The 16,336-nt window shown below is 45.2% G+C and overlaps 1 protein-coding gene across 1 annotated transcript in view; it reads left to right on the forward strand.

The window, feature by feature from the left end:
* pex5lb (peroxisomal biogenesis factor 5-like b) overlaps nt 1–16,336 on the forward strand; it is a gene marked incomplete at both ends in the record, with an annotated part of 133,614 nt that overhangs the window by 33,358 nt on the left and 83,920 nt on the right. Inside the window, 3 exons of the mRNA XM_084327532.1 lie at nt 478–607; nt 785–872; nt 5,988–6,086. Coding sequence (XP_084183658.1) covers nt 478–607; nt 785–872; nt 5,988–6,086 — 317 coding nt within the window. The remainder of the gene's footprint in view (nt 1–477; nt 608–784; nt 873–5,987; nt 6,087–16,336) is intronic.

Consider the following 16,336-nt stretch of genomic DNA (forward strand, 5'->3'; position numbering starts at 1 on the left):
CAACCTTGCCACGGACATATCCGTGGTTGGCCCTCAAGCGTTGGATCCGAAACACGGACATGTCCGTGGTTGGCCCTGAATGTGTTTGATTGATTGATTGAATTGATTGAAAAGTTTATTAACAGATTGCAGAATGGGTACAGTACAGTACATCTCAATACATACAATTGTTAAGGGGATGCAGACCAGAGAAAGACTTTCGTCTTGTTTCCACCAGGGTCCCCCATTTTCAATTCATCATAGCTGTTAATGAATAACCGTATGCACAACCCTAATTAGCACAAATGAATGGACGACTCGGGAGAATGTTGGCATGCTCCTTTGATTTGAATCCCCATTCCGACCATGACGAGGATAATCCACTGTTTTTAATCACTGACTTCATTATTGACAGTGCTGGTACTGTGTGTGTACTGTCTGTAGGTCATACTCAGCACTGGTGTTATAACAGCTCTACTCCTGCCTTTGGTTTTACAGTCAGTCTGCCTTCTCCATTGGAGAAGTGGGAGGAATTTAACCTTCACCCAGAGAGTGCCTTGAACAGCAACAGGAAGAGGAGATATGAGAAGAAGTGCACGTCACACCACTCCTCCAGTGAACTGCTGTGGTAAAGAAGAGCGTTATTAAGACACTGAAACTGAAATCGCTGTGTCGAAGTTGACTGCTGCACTCTGAGTGCATAGTAGTATAGACCAGATGATGTAAACTAATATCAATGATATACAGCAAATGTATAACAGTCAAGATATAATTTATAAATATATCTCTTTCTCTATCTCTCAAGGTCTGCAGAGTTTAAAACGGATCCTTCCACCAAGAACTCCTTCGAGATTCACAGCGTTGATGACATTGATTTCAAATCTTCAACACAGGTTAATGGAGTTCCTCTATGACTGATCTCCCCCAACCTTAAAGGAAAACTCCAACATTTTGGGAAATTAGCTTATTTAACATCTTCCCTGGAGTTAGACAAGAAGATACATACCTTTTTTGTCTCTGTGCGTGCATTTAGCTTTGGGAACAGTCGCTCCGTTAGCGTAGCTTAGCTTCATCACTGGAAGTGGTGGAGATCCGGAGCCTGACGTTCCCTTACACTGTATACAGTCACGAAATACACTCCAGATACAACTCCAAAACGTTCATGTAAACATGTTGTGACCTCTGTATTCACCACGTGGAGAAATAAAAAATAATTGAATTAGACAATTACGTTTTATAAGCAAATATACTCTGAACAATTTTTTGCCTAACCACTCCTCTCTGAGCGCAGTCAGTGATTTCAACGTGTCGTCGTGATTGTTGACATTCTCATTCATTCAAAGGATCCGAACCCATTGAAGTTTATGGATACCATGACTTAAAATCCTCTTACCTTGACGATTAAAAGCCTCCCCAATTTAGAAAACAGTAATCCAATGGCTGGTATTAATATACTGCACGCTAACGGAGCTAACCGGACACTAAAGCTAACCGGACACTAAAGCTAATATAATGACTTCCTTTCTGGGGGGTTTCAAAATAAAAGAGCGACGTCTATAGCAGCGGAATACGTTTATTTTGTACATTATCTAACGTTAACACAAACCTAAACTAACATTACAACTAACCTTAAGTTAGTTTAGGTTCGTGTTAACGTTAGATAATGTACAAAATAAACATATTCCGCTGCTATAGACGTCGCTCTTTTATTTTGAAACCCCCAGAAAGGAAGTCATTGCTCTCGTTATCTGCTTGAGTGTCCGGTTGCTGGTTAGCTCCGTTAGCGTGCAGTATATCAATACCAGCCATTGGATTATTGTTTTCTAAATTGGGGAGGCTTTTAATCGTCAAGGTAAGAGGATTTTAAGTCATGGTATCCATAAACTTCAATCGGTTCGGATCCTTTGAATGAATGAGAATGTCAACAATCACGACGACACGTTGAAATCACTGACTGTGCTCAGAGAGGAGTCGTTAGGCAAAAAAAATTTCAGAGTATATTTGCTTATAAAACGTAATTGTCTAATTCAATTATTTTTTATTTCTCCACGTGGTGAATACACAGGTTACAACATGTTTACATGAATGTTTTGGAGTTGTATTTGGAGTGTATTTCGTGACTGTATACAGTGTAAGGGAACGTCAGGCTCCGGATCTCCCCCACTTCCAGTGATGAAGCTCCAGATCTCCCCCACTTCCAGTGATGAAGCTAAGCTACGCTAACGGAGCGACTGTTCCCAAAGCTAAATGCACGCACAGAGACAAAAAAGGTATGTATCTTCTTGTCTAACTCCAGGGAAGATGTTAAATAAGCTAATTTCCCAAAATGTTGGAGTTTTCCTTTAACACTTTCGGGGCCATTCGATTTCCCCATCTAGCTATAGCACGGCCAGGTTTTCATTATATAGTTTCACTGTGCGTCACGTTGTTTGTAGAGCTAAATCTATATTTTATATTATAGCTATGGATACAATACCATGGTCATTTGACAGTAACTATCTTCCGTTCAAGATGCAATGAATACGTTCACGCGTTATCCCGTGGTGAATATGAGTATAATTTCGGAATGATCCGGGCTAATTCCTGGGAGGCTGGCAATAGGGCGCAACGTGAATTCTACTAAAACCATTGGCGTTTTGTCCCTGGACATGCTATTATTTTCAAATAAAATGCATATGATAGGTATTATATTTCATCATGAATGCATGAAAAGGGGGGGGGGGGGGCGTTTCTGATTAATTGATTGCCAATAACGGCATTTGTTATTACCACAACACACGCCGGTCAGGGGGATGCAGTGGAGGCTGCTGACCAAATTTTTAGGTGAAGCACAAATTATTATATTATATATTAAATTATATTTTTTAAACATCCCCAACGCTGCAACACCCCCATTTCTCCCAGGTGTCAGGCTCCTCATTCGCTTCCATTCATTTTTGGGACCATGTTTAAATATCATCCTTCTGAAGTATAAACAAACTATACTGCTGTGACGATTTCAATAAAACAGACCTTTCTGAGTCAATGGTATGCAGTGGCGTTGCGCAATATGTCGGGCCCCCCCCGCAGGGCAGACCACTCCCCTAAATCAAACCAAGCAGACCATGGCTCGGCGGCCCGATCAAACCAAGCAGACCATGGCTCGGCGGCCCGATCAAACCAAGCAGACCATGGCTCGGCGGCCCGATCAAACCAAGCAGACCATGTACAGTATACAGTGGCTAATATACTATCAATACTACTATTGAATATACATACACTATTCATTTCATTTACACTATACATTTCATCAAACCAGCATGTCATGTCTCCTTTAACTGTGGGTGAAAAGAGGGAGAACTACAATGACCAGAATGCCTGGCAATGTTTACTTCCTCTTCCACAGAGGCACTAGATCAGCCGTGCATCGGCAACGTACGCTAGCCTAGCCACAAGCTAGCGGCAAACGTTCATTCATTTAGGCAGCACCACTAACACAGTGCACATGCAAATATTATCTGCAGGCTGCATTAGCAGCCAGCAGCCAACGTGATACATTACATTGTGTTTATATGTGACATAGCCAAGTTAACAACGTTTCAATCCCTTAAGTCTCTAAACAGTTCGGCTAGCTAACGTTAGCCATTAGCAAAGAACGCTAGCCTAGCCACAAGCTAGCGGCAACATTCATTAATTTACACTAACACAGTGCACATGCAAATATTATCTGCAGGCTGCATTAGCAGCCAGCAGCCAACGTGATACATTACATTGTGTTTATGTGTGACATAGCCAGGTTAACAACGTTTCAATCCCTTAATCAAGTCTACTACAAGTATTGTTCTCTAAACTTTTACAAACACTACAACTTACTTTTTTCTGATCCAGGTGCATAAGTCCACTTCTTCATGTTGCTCAGTTGCTGGTTTATACTTCGGTCCTAATGTTGGCGCAAAGTTTAATTTAGCCTACTGTGTGTTGTTACAGCTGTACTGTAAACTACTAGCTACAAGTTAGCTTGCCTTCACAGTCCAAGATGGCACGTTCACGTCAACTACAACTACACTAGTCTTCAACTGAGATAAAAAAATATATATATCATCCAGTGCACAACAATAAGTGAACAAGTGAATAAAGATCTTAAAATATGAATGATTATATTAGGCAAATTAATGTTCTTCTTCAGGCAAAATGCACACATGAGATGATGGAACACAACTTTGACTAGAACACTGACGCCAGTCCAGCTGCAGTTCTGCATGTATTTTACCAGGCAGACTCTGATTGGATTTCAAAGGCTGCCAATCATTCATCCTCCGTGTATTATTGGATTGTCAAGGCTGTCAATCATTCAATCCTCCATTCAATGGCAAGAGTTTAACTGCACAGTCCGTGCTTAGATGAAGTAAAAAAAAAAATAATAATAAAAAAAAATATATATATATATGTAAATTAGTAATAATTATGAATTATGAGTGAATTTGTGTTTCACGTGTTGTCATAGAGAAACCTCCACTGGGGATGGGTATGAAAACCATGCACGATCAAGCTGAAATTGACGTCAGATTGTCCTTACCTGTGGTCGGTGGTATTCCAAAAATAATATTCCAATTATTTGATCGCCATCTGGTCCATGACATAACCCACCACAACATATGGATCGGGGGTCCCGAAAACGATTCAATGCGATCGAGTGAAGCCATAGGTTTCCCATTACTAGAAAAGTCCGTCCGGAGACATTTGAGTGTTACACCCGGTCTGGAACAGGGTTTACTGCACTCTCAATACTGCCTACTAGCAGGATCTGGCCGGTACTGCACCTTCGGAGTCCCAGTATGCCTTTTAACGGCAACATACAGGTCCCTGACATTGAACAGGACCGTTGGTGCCCAATAACGTATACGTGAATGGCCCCGAGAGTAAGTACAAAAGGAAAATGACAACAAAATAATGGAAATCAGCTAAACGGGGGTCAAACTAATCAAAAAGAAGTTGACAATTAAAAATAAATGGTGTGCTTGTCTGTCACCTGGTTTTACTGTTTGTAAAAGATGATGATATTCTGGCTCTGGAAGTCTTCAGGGATAGTCTGGATGAAACCGTGTGATGTCCGATGACCTGTCCGTGGTTATCTTCACCTAGTCGCATGCTTTCATCCTGAATGTCCCTGGAGTTTTTCCCATGGAAAGAGACAACGATCCTGAAATTTGCAAACATTGGCTGCTTGCCAATTCCTTCAACCATTTCTCCGGTATATTGAGGCTTATATTAATAGAGCTCAACAGTCGCACCATAAAATTAATGATCATATTCATACTCGTAAAGTTTTCTGAGTAGTGTTTCTCTTACTACCTTTGTTTATCTTTTCCTCTTCCTGGTTAAAAAGTCCAATCAAAGTCAGCCAGAGATGACAACGGGATGCAGCCAAAGAAACGTGTTCCTTGCACCAAAACTAGAAACAGAGGGTGCTTGTTATTTTCTCATAAATGAGAACCTGTTGAACTTTATATTAGTGGCTAGCTCCACCTGGGCCACTTACATGAACTGGGAGCACCAGGAAATGAATAACAAGTGGACCCAGAAACTGCTTCTGACGTGGGACACAGAGATGATCAATGTGCAATAGTAATGTATGAATAGTTGTCAATAGTCACTCTCAAATGTCTTGTGGAGTCTTTTCCCCACACCATTTCAACTTTAATATCTGACATGAATGACGTTTAAAAAATGTAGGCTGAGATCTACTAAAGCATAGACTGTATACATGTATGTACACGCCATTTGTTGAAGACACAATCTCTGCTAATGTTCTAGAAGTCCAAATGAGACTGGCATGGTCCTTAAAAGGATAGGTCTGTGAAGGTTGTACAGCTTCCCAGGGTGTTACTTCCCGTTGGCTTGTAGAGGAGGTGGAAGCCTCCACTCACACACTCAGAGGTGATGTGTGTTGGCTGACCTTGTTGGTGTGTGTGTGTGTGTGCATCTCTGTGGGTGTTTGTTTGTGTGTTGCCATCTGTTTTTTTTACCAGGACTGCTGTGTGGGCAAAGACCGCAGGCGAACCCGTTCTCTCATGGCCGGAAATCATTCCCTCGAGGAGGAGTTTGTTAAAGCAAAGGCTGCTGTAGAGGTGAGAGATACTCATATGCACGCACGCACGCACGCACACACACACACACACACACACACACACACACACACACACACACACACACACACACACACACACACACACACACACACACACACACACACATATATACTCACTCACTCACTCACTCACTCACTCACTCACTCACTTGATACTGGGAGGGTTTTCGAGACTTTTAGAGTTCAATCCCAGCCAAAGAAGTCCATACTAACACAATTGGCAGTGTTAGAGGGTGGGAAACCCGGCGAGGGTGGGTCCTGGTCGTTGTTAACAGCGACTCCTACAGTTTGGTCGGGGCGCCTGCACAGCGAGGTCGGATCCTGGGGGAGGTAGTGTTCTCCACACGTTACACTCCCTCAGTGAGAGTCCGCACTGCCAGGTGAAAAGAAGTGGGGATTGGCTACACATGTGTTGGAGGAAGCATGTGATAGTCTCCGCCCTCCCAGACCGACGGTAGGGGGCAGAGCACGCAACGACCAGGTAGGGGATTGGGGATTGGCATAACGACTAACATTGGGATGGGAGAAAAACTGAAAAAGAGAAAGTAAAAAAAATTAAAATAAAATACAATTAAATGTATTCTAATCGTACAGCACAAGTACAGTACAATGAAAATAAGTCGGCATCTAAATATGCTAATATGATGTATACACTTTTATTATGTACAGTGATACAAGTAAGGGATAATGTATGCCCTACGAGGTCATTGTCGCAAAATAATTGACCGACACGGAGTTTAAAATACCGAGGCGCCGCGCCGAGGTGTTTTAAACGTAGTGAAGGTCAATTATTTTGCGACAATGACCGAGTAGGCTATACATTATCCCGCTTATTACATGGCTAACTTACTAACAATATACCTAATTCATTTGACAAATCGCAGTTGTTCTGTGGCTCTGTCAGCCCAAATAAAGTGATTATTATTATCGCGGGCAGCCTCTGTGTTCTGGCTCCGCTGTGTTCGTCGCTCCGCCCCCTGTCATCGCCGGCACGGCAGTGTCTAATTGCACTGAAACAGTGTGTCAGTGGGCTTGATTGCGAACAGCTGCGCTCTGCGGTCATTATTGAAAAATCTGCGGTCATTATTGAAAAATAATGACCGCAGTCGGGGGGCTATTGACCAATCACAAGCAAGCATTTCGGCGAATGTGAAAACGCCATGTAATAAGTATAAATATACTATGGTAGTAAGCCATGCTGGACAGTGGTATAACTAATAAGAGTAGGTATGGGATATATACAGATAGATATAGTATATATACAGTGTGTACAGTGCACTGCCATGCAGAATAATCTCAGTAACTATGCAAACAGTGAAACAGAGAAAAATTGCTTTAAAATTATTTGACTATCCAGTGATTTTGTAGGTACAGCAATTATTTATACCCATTGTCTCTAAAACAGAGCAAGATTGAACTCTAGACACAAGATAAAACAAATATTGAGAAGTACAATTTTACTTAGAACTCAATTTCGAAAAATAACTAGTTACTGCAGTTAGCTTCTGCAAGGCAGTATACAGGTACAGTATGTAAACAGGGATTTATGCACATGGTATATACAGTATTATTGTACAGGGCTATCATACAGTGTTACATGGGTAGACTATAGGTTGAGGTAGGTAGAAATAATCCCTGTGTGATTAAATGTTGACGACACCATGACAAATGTAATCAACTGCTTTTTAGCGAAACGTCCAAGTTAAAAACAACTAAACACCCGCTAGTAGTAAATAAATGCTTACGTTTGAAAAGTGATGCTCCTAGTCTCTGCTGTGAGCCACCTTTTTGCTCAAGCAAGGCGTTCTTATGAAATAAATATCCACCCCATGGAAACCCATGCATCACAATATCCAAGTGAAGTCAAGTGTTCCTTTATTAATCCCCTTGGGGGAATGTATGTGTCATAGCAGGATGGGGGAGGGGAGGTGCTTGCAGGAAAAAAGATAATAATAGAGATCTCTGTCTGGTATCACTGTTACCTCATTCCGTTCAACCAATGTTATATAATCTCAGAGAACATTATCAATCAGCAATCAGGCAGATTTACGATCCCATGCTCTTTTATACATCACACTACGAAAAAGAGCAGAAAGACCTGACTTAAATTATTTTTTACATTCCTGTCTGGAGAAAGAGCCAGTGAGAGTGTCTGCTGTCATGTAATAATTTCCCAAAATGTTGGCGTGTTCCTTTAAGATTGGCGTTTAAAGACATTTGGTGGAGTTTTCCTGAAGAGACACACATTGTTGCATTGTTGATGCCTACTTTACATTTTAAATATGAAAATTCACCATGCCCCCTGTTAACACTTTGATTGCCATGGTTAAATTCATGATATACCATCCCTTACCAGCTCTATTTAACATGGAGAAGTTCCCCTTCTTTGCAGGGCTATAACTTTTTAAATTCTATTGCTAGATTGCCATTATTAGGGCCCATTCAATGTCCTATATGTATTGTTCATGGTGTAGCAACGTTAAACTTTTTCATTCACATATTCATACTAAAATATGGTCTAAAGTATAAGTATGTTTTCATCTCTTTCTGCAGCTTTCTCCAGAACGTGATTTATAGCCCCAAATGTTATTATATTGATGATCAAATACAGTTTGGTAGGAATCTGTGCGAGATAAAAAATGTCAACTGGACGTACTTCTAGAATTTACTACACGTCATCTGATGTTGACCGGATGGGCGAGGGGGCGTTTATAATTCCGTGGGCAACGTTATACCATTCATCTAATGTGGGTCATATGTTCATCATAGCAGTTTATATCGAACACGGTAATACTACACGCTAAAACTCACCCCAGTCTCCTCGGGCCATTGGGTGATCAGCGTGGAGTAGACAGTTTTCAATTATGGGATGTTGAAATGCCCGATCTATTTCCAGGTTGTATAATAGTATATACGTCCAAATCATGTTGTTTTTTCGAGTTATTTCCACCGATCGATGTTCACTGTGTGAAGACAGAGTCTCTCTAACATTAGCGAGTGCCCGGACCCCATATGGAGTGAGTCCTGCCGGTTCAAAGGTTGACATCCGGTTTCGATCTGCCGATCGGCCACCAGATGGCGCTCTTGAACCGCTAGAGGGTTGAGAGGAGATCAGCACTGTGTGTCAAGGCTGCGGAGGGGAAATATGATTTCGATCACAGATTTTTGAAATATTGATATCAAAGACGAGTTACGGAGTCCTCTGCAACTTGAGCATGGCGGGGAATGACGAGTTCCGGCGTTTTCGGCAGTTAAAGTGTTAAAGTAGGTTTTGCTGCTGCATCTGTTCTCGAGGGCAAAACTGTTATGTTCACAGCTTTAGCTCAGTTATTTATTTATTTAATTAATAACCGGCAGTGACAGTTGCTCAGGAGGTAGAGCGGTTGCTTGGTAATCTGAAGGTTCCCAGTTAAATTCCGGCTCCTCTTGGCAGTGTGTCAAAGTGTCCTTGAGCAAGACACTTAACCCATAACGTTAGGTTATGAATATAACCAAGTTCTGTTAACACTAGTGGACGCTCTGCGTCTCTATTGCATATATCTCGCTTCAGCATATATACACTGAATACATTTCAAAATGTACCTTTAATGCCAGCATTCATCTGGCCACACCCCCATCCGCTTACCTATATAAGCAGGGGTGGTGCCACACACTCATCTCCTTCCCAACAAATTTCACCACAATGAAAAATCAAGGGCCGCAGCGGCGTCTCGACGCAGAGCGTCCACTAGTGTTAACAGAACTTGGTTATATTCATAACCTAACGTTCTGTATCACTCTAGCTCCCGCTCTGCGTCTCTATTGCATAATAGGAGCTGAGCGGGAGCTAGAAGCTCGACAAATACACCCCGCTGAGGCCCCCCACAGCCATCAGATCAGGGAGGGCCGAGCCCCCCCGACCCACCCTAATGGAGGGCACCCCCCCTATTGGTGGCTTCACGGGAGGGCGACGGACCCGACCGTGCGAAAAGGCACTCAAGCAACTCAACGCACAGGGTGAGCAGACCGTGGCTTGACCCCACGACTACACACACGCACAACCCGCATGCCACCCGGGAACGAACGGAGGAAACAACCTCGTTACTGCCCCCAGAATCACGGGGTCAAGGGCAAACCCAACCCCGTGGCAAGGCCGTAGCAACGGAGCGCGAAGGAAGACCCAGACCCACCAAAGGGACTGGACCCCCTGGAACGGGGGCCCGGAGAAGTCCATGATGCCAGCATCAAGACCCCACCAGGTGGGCACTTAGTGACCCCGCCCCCCACATCGCCAGCGTATTCGGACAAAGGCCCCTCAGCCGAGCGGGCCCTGTCCCCCCAATAGTACCCCGCCTGGCACACTGACCCTGCAGAACAGGCAGTCAGCATGGCCGTAAGCACACAAAAAAGGTTAACCAACGGAAGCAGGCAGCGCACCGGGGAAAAACCAGGCAACAGGCTGTTAACCCTAGCCTGGAGACTGCGGACGAGACAGGCGCCAGAGGGGACAGCTGAACACAGCCGCCCTGGCGGAAGGGGCTGATGCTGGCGCTGTTGCATGACCAAGCCTCCATTTAAAAACCCCCACCCAGAGGCAGAGAAGGCTGACACGATTGGCAGACGTCATGAACGTGCAGGGGCACCCTCAACCGGTGAACCCGGGAGTTGACACTGCTCCAACACACCAGGGAATCAACCACCTTGGTGTTACCCAATGCGGTGGTTGTTCCTATAACCCCTCAAGAAAAAACTCCAAAACACACCTGCGGGTATACACCGGCTATACCGCAGTACAAGTGTTTCAGTTTTCAAAAAATGGTTAACCCAGGCCTACGGGTCGACGAAACATTACTTCGGACCGGGCCTGGCGATACGGGAAGCACAGGGTCACCAGAGGAGGTCAAAGACCACCCCAACAGGCCCCTCTTCGCCATGCATGAGAGAGGAGCGAAAAAGAATGGAGAACCCGCCCCTAAGCACACCGTACTTGGTATTCCCAGGCGGTCTCCCAACCAAGTACTAACCAGGGCCAACCTGTGTAGCGGCCGAGATCTGACGAGATCGAGCGTGTACAGGTTGGCATGGCCGTAAGCCATTACGACAGTGCTGAGTAAAAAACTTACCCAACCAGGGTCTCCATAGTGCTTAACCCTGTGACACCCGGACCAACCTGGCATTTTTCCCCCTGAAAAAAGCCCAAGTCCCTCAGGGTACCAGAACAGCAGATCTGCATCCCCGGCGGACAACGGGTTCAACTGATCCGGACCAGCGTGACCAGAACCAGTCCCGTGCCCTAACCACGCCGACATGCCTACTCCAGGAGAAAGGGCAGATATGCGTGTTGATCTTAACATGAAAAGAAGGCGCCACCCAGACGTTCGGGCGAACCGCGCCCGGTGGCCCACCCCCAGGGCGTGAGACCCCTCTACATATGTTCAGATCCATTCCGTCATCATCCCCCAGACATGAACGAGAATCCGTCGATAACCAACCCAGGTCGTGGGATGTGGTCGTCGGAAGAGGAAAAACCTCCATCCCAGTTGCTTTAAAAAAACGCCGTTTTAACCTCAAGCAACCAAGGCGTGCCAGTCAGTCGCCTGTTTACAGCGAGCTAGCACTATACGTGCGTCGGGACACACCCACAGCAATGAACAGGCTATTTAGACCTGTCATTGAATCCCCAAGGCGCCCAGGGGAACGACAAGAGGGGTGTGACACTTCCCAACTCCAACTCTTTTTTAATAGAAAAGAAGGAAGCACCAACAGTATGTATCCCAGTCTACACAGCCGGGGGTAAAACATTTTCACATTTTTACATCCCACCACCCTCCCATAGGAAGGAGACGGGAATCCCCAGAGAGACTTCCCACGCGAGCTGTACAGATTGAAAAGAATATATTGCACCTTGAGCCATGTAAAAAATTGGTTTTAGGGCTCTCCGGGGAAGAGGCACTGAACCCATACACACTCAATAATCGAATTGAATCGAATACATACACAATAGAATAGGACACCTTCTAGAGGGTCCACTCACCTTGACAATCTGAGGAGGAGGCTCTGTACTCTGAAGGAGGCTCCCTCACATGGAAGGAGGAGTCCGAACTCACAGAAGGCCCGAACAGGCGCTTGGTGAGGAGGAGCCCTGACCACCCCCCGAAAACAGATCCATCACATGGACCTGAACAGCACACGGAAGTCCTACCAACAGAGACGCGCACGGTGACGTCCCTATGGCGGGGGAATTTCTGCGGTGCACACGCCCAATATTCCAGGCCGTGGGACCAGGAAACTCCCTCCCCCCCCCCCTCACCCCGTAACGTGCCGAACCGCAACGTGACAGGAACCTTGAAGGACAGGGGGTGTACCCCTGACCAACAGAAAAAAGGGGGAGAGGAAAGGTTACCAGTTCACCCCTTTATGACCCCACACCCATGATACGATGTAATGACAAAAAGAGAGTATGACACAGTCATAGTCAGCTCTATGAAGCGTTTGACAGCTTCACACAGCGCATGAGCTAATCTGATTTTTACTAAGGAAAAAACACAGAATAGAGAGGGCTCTCTAAGAGCCCCGGTCCAAACTTACACATGTGCTTCTGTGGCCAGTCCAACCCAGTTGTAGGTCACATGACACACACAACCCATCATCACCTACAAAAAATGGCAAAAACACTCTACAGAGGAACGCCGTTTTTCATAATGAGAGAATACATAATTCTCGATTAGTATCGGCCACAGGCCTTGCTAAGCACACACGAAAGCAACCAAACAATCTTTTCTTTTAGGAAAATAAAGTTTCTCCAGCAGTCTTAGCACAACCTCAGCAATCAAGCTAAGGGTTACATCGCATCCCTACCACACAAAGACACAATGTAGTGCAACAACATGTCTGATAGGAGGATGAAGAAGTCCCCAGGGAACCGTGGGGAAAACACAATCCTCCTACTTTACCCTTAATACGGCCAGTTAAAACAGGAAAACCTGTTAATATGTGAACACACTGTTAATTGTCATCACAGGCTGAGAAAAGAATATTCTTTACTCATTTGTCACTAAGCATAGCTTCATAGGTTAGTTCCCTTAGTTGTGAGTACACGGTACATATAAACACACATGATGTTTCTCACACAACAACCAGATCATTTTCACATCTGTAACAACAACCCGATTTGCACGGAGAAGCTAATTACCAGTGACAAGACAATTCACACAAAACTTGCGTCGTATCCTAAATGTATTGCAGCAACACACGTTTTTGGAAAACAGCGTTATTTACAAAACATGTAGAAGGTAAAGCCAGAAGACGTGTATAAGGTCTGGCCAAACCTTGTCCTACCCGGAGCGTAGATCAACGAAGTGCAGTCTCAAGGCCCCGTAGAAAACACAGCCGTCCTGTGTTGTTCGACCTGGGCAGCGTCGCCGCTCCAACCCGTCGCTACGGTCCCCTTTGTTGACGCAGGCTTTTCCGTCCTGGCCCAGGGCAGGTTCGACGAACATCCTCTGTCAAAGATGACGTCGTAGTCAAGAGTGTTTAAAACATGTTATAATCAAAGCACGTTCAACAGAGTAGCATTAAGCTAATGGCCGCTCCAACCGTCGGTCGCTACTGCCCCTGCCCGCGAGACGCCGAGCGAACGGCGCACGCGACCAGAGGGGAGCTTGCGGCGGCGCGCGAGGAGCCGGAGCTACCCCGCGCTGGGCCTTGGCCGATAGCAGCAAGCTAACGTTTCCTAGTGATCACAGCAAGCTAGCGCCGCAGCTAACAGCTGACTGGCTAACAGTAGGCCCAACATATGTAGGCCACGCAGTGATCACAGCAGGCTAACGCCGCAGCTAACAGCTGACTGGCTAACCGTAAGCTAAGCAGCTATCACCTGAACTTGTACACAATGATATAACACTCACCCAGACAGGCCGCCGTTCTGAAACCCTCCTCACTTTTTAAGAGAAAACAGAAACAAGATGTCAACCCAGCTTTACAACGGTGATTTTACCAACACCCGACGGAGCCAGCACAATACCCAAACTGGCCTGTGTAGCTGACTTGAACATAGATCTTCCGCTATCGAACATCTATGCCCATATCTCCTCGTGAAGGAATACTCTCATTTGGATATGAAAGAAGGGGCTACACGGTGACAGAAGAGATATCCACTCGTCCAGAAAACACAGGGATCACCAGTGTTAATGGTCGCAGCCCACTAGTTAAAACTATAATGGGCTTCAGACCAAGGTCTTCTGTCGCCTAAGAGGCTGAACAAAGGACCCTAGCCTGGGGCCGGTTTTCATAAACATTGTCAATTAGCCCCCATAGCACTAACAGACAAGTGGAGCCTGCCAGCAAACAGTACTCACCCAACCTGAAACCCACCGCTTCTCACAACAGCGGCGCGTCCTACAGTTCAGCTGTGCCCTGAAAGGTTTCACCCCAACCAACACAGCAAGGAACTGCAGTTGAGAGGCATGCAGCGGCGTGCTCCCAATACGAAAACCGGTGGAGGATTTTAGAATGATCATCATCTTCCAGACACTCCAGTACGAAGACAATATCGCCGTATTTTCTCGAAAATAGTGAGAGAGAAAATAAAGATATGATGTCAACGTATCTCCTTGTTCTTCCTTTCCTCAGAGTAAATATTTTTCTCCACGTCAAGTGGGCATATGAGCAACACGTTGCTTGTGATGAAATTTGAGAAGGAGATGAGTGTGTGGCACCACCCCTGCTTATATAGGTAAGCGGATGGGGGTGTGGCCAGATGAATGCTGGCATTAAAGGTACATTTTGAAATTTATTCAGTGTATATATGCTGAAGCGAGATATATGCAATAGAGACGCAGAGCGGGAGCTAGAGTGATACAGAACTGCTCCCGATGAGCAGGTTGGCACCTTGCATGGTTGCCTCTGCCATTATGTGTAAAAATGTGAGTAAATGGGTGAATTTGAGGCATAAGTTGTAAAGCGCTTTGGATGAAAGTGCTATATAAATGCAGTCCATTTACCATTTATTTGATTTATTGGTTTATTTGGAAGGGACACACACAGAATACAAGAAGGGGGGAAAACATTGATACCATAACAAGCACAGTATTTAATGCACTGTACATGTTTGAAGTTCAAGTTTTGTTTTATTTGTCACATATTAGGTACATTTACAGTGAAATGCTTGGTTCTGTATGGGCCTCCTGAGATTGTGCTTCATACAGTAAAAAAAAGTTAAAAAATAAAGACCAAACACTATACAAAATATACAATATTCAAAACTAACGTACAAAATGCAAACAAAATGCCAAAATGAGGTCTCTCTGTACCATGAGCCATGAGACTCCGGTAGCACTTGCCTGACCGCAGCAGTGCAAAGAGGCAGTTGTTTGGGTGGCTAGAGTCTTTGACAATTATCTTAGCCATGGCCCTGTAACGCCTGGTGTAAATGTCCTTGAGAGTGGGAAGCCCACCTTCAATTGTGCATTTGGCTGATCGAACCACTCTCTGCAGTCTGCTGCAGTCGTGTGCAATGCTATTCCCAAACCAGGAGGTAATGTTACCAGTCAGGATGCTCTCTATTGTGCATGAGTAGAAGTTCTTGAGGATCTTCTGACTCACTTTGAACTTTCTTAGACGCCAAAGGAAGTAGAGGTGCTGCCGTGCCTTCTTCACTACACTGTCTATGTGTGTGGTCCATGTCAAGTCCTCGGAAATGTGGACTCCGAGGTACTTGACATTTTCACTCTCTCGACCGGTGCCCCATAGATGCTGAGGGCGCTCTAGTTCCTTGCCCCAGACCTCCACCTCTCCCAGGTGGCCCTCATCGTTTGCAGAGATCAGGCCCACCACAGCTGTGTCATCAGCAAACTTGACGATTGTGTTGCTGTTGTGCTTTGCCACACTGTCATGCGTTTAAAGTGTGTAGAGGAGGGGGCTCGGAACACAGCCCTGGGGGGCACCTGTGTTGAGAGTGATGGATGAGGATGTGCAGTTACCTGCTCTCACCACTTGGGGTCTTCCTGTCAGGAAGTCCAAGACCCACTGGCAGAGGTCGTAGTTCAAGCCCAGGTCTCTGAGCCTCTTGTCCAGGTGTGATGCTGCCGTGGGCAGCACATGGGCTATGGCACCCTCCATGGACCTGCTTGGGTGGTAAGCAAATTGCAGGGGGTCCACAGTGTTGAGGATGGAGGAACTGTTGTAGCCCGTCACTATTTATTAGATGTAGCCCAGTTTATTAGCGAAATTCATAGTAAAGTCTACAGTGAG

The sequence above is a fragment of the Notolepis coatsorum genome, assembly GCF_963971535.1.
Source record: "Notolepis coatsorum genome assembly, chromosome: 13".
Classification (NCBI taxonomy): domain Eukaryota; kingdom Metazoa; phylum Chordata; class Actinopteri; order Aulopiformes; family Paralepididae; genus Notolepis; species Notolepis coatsorum.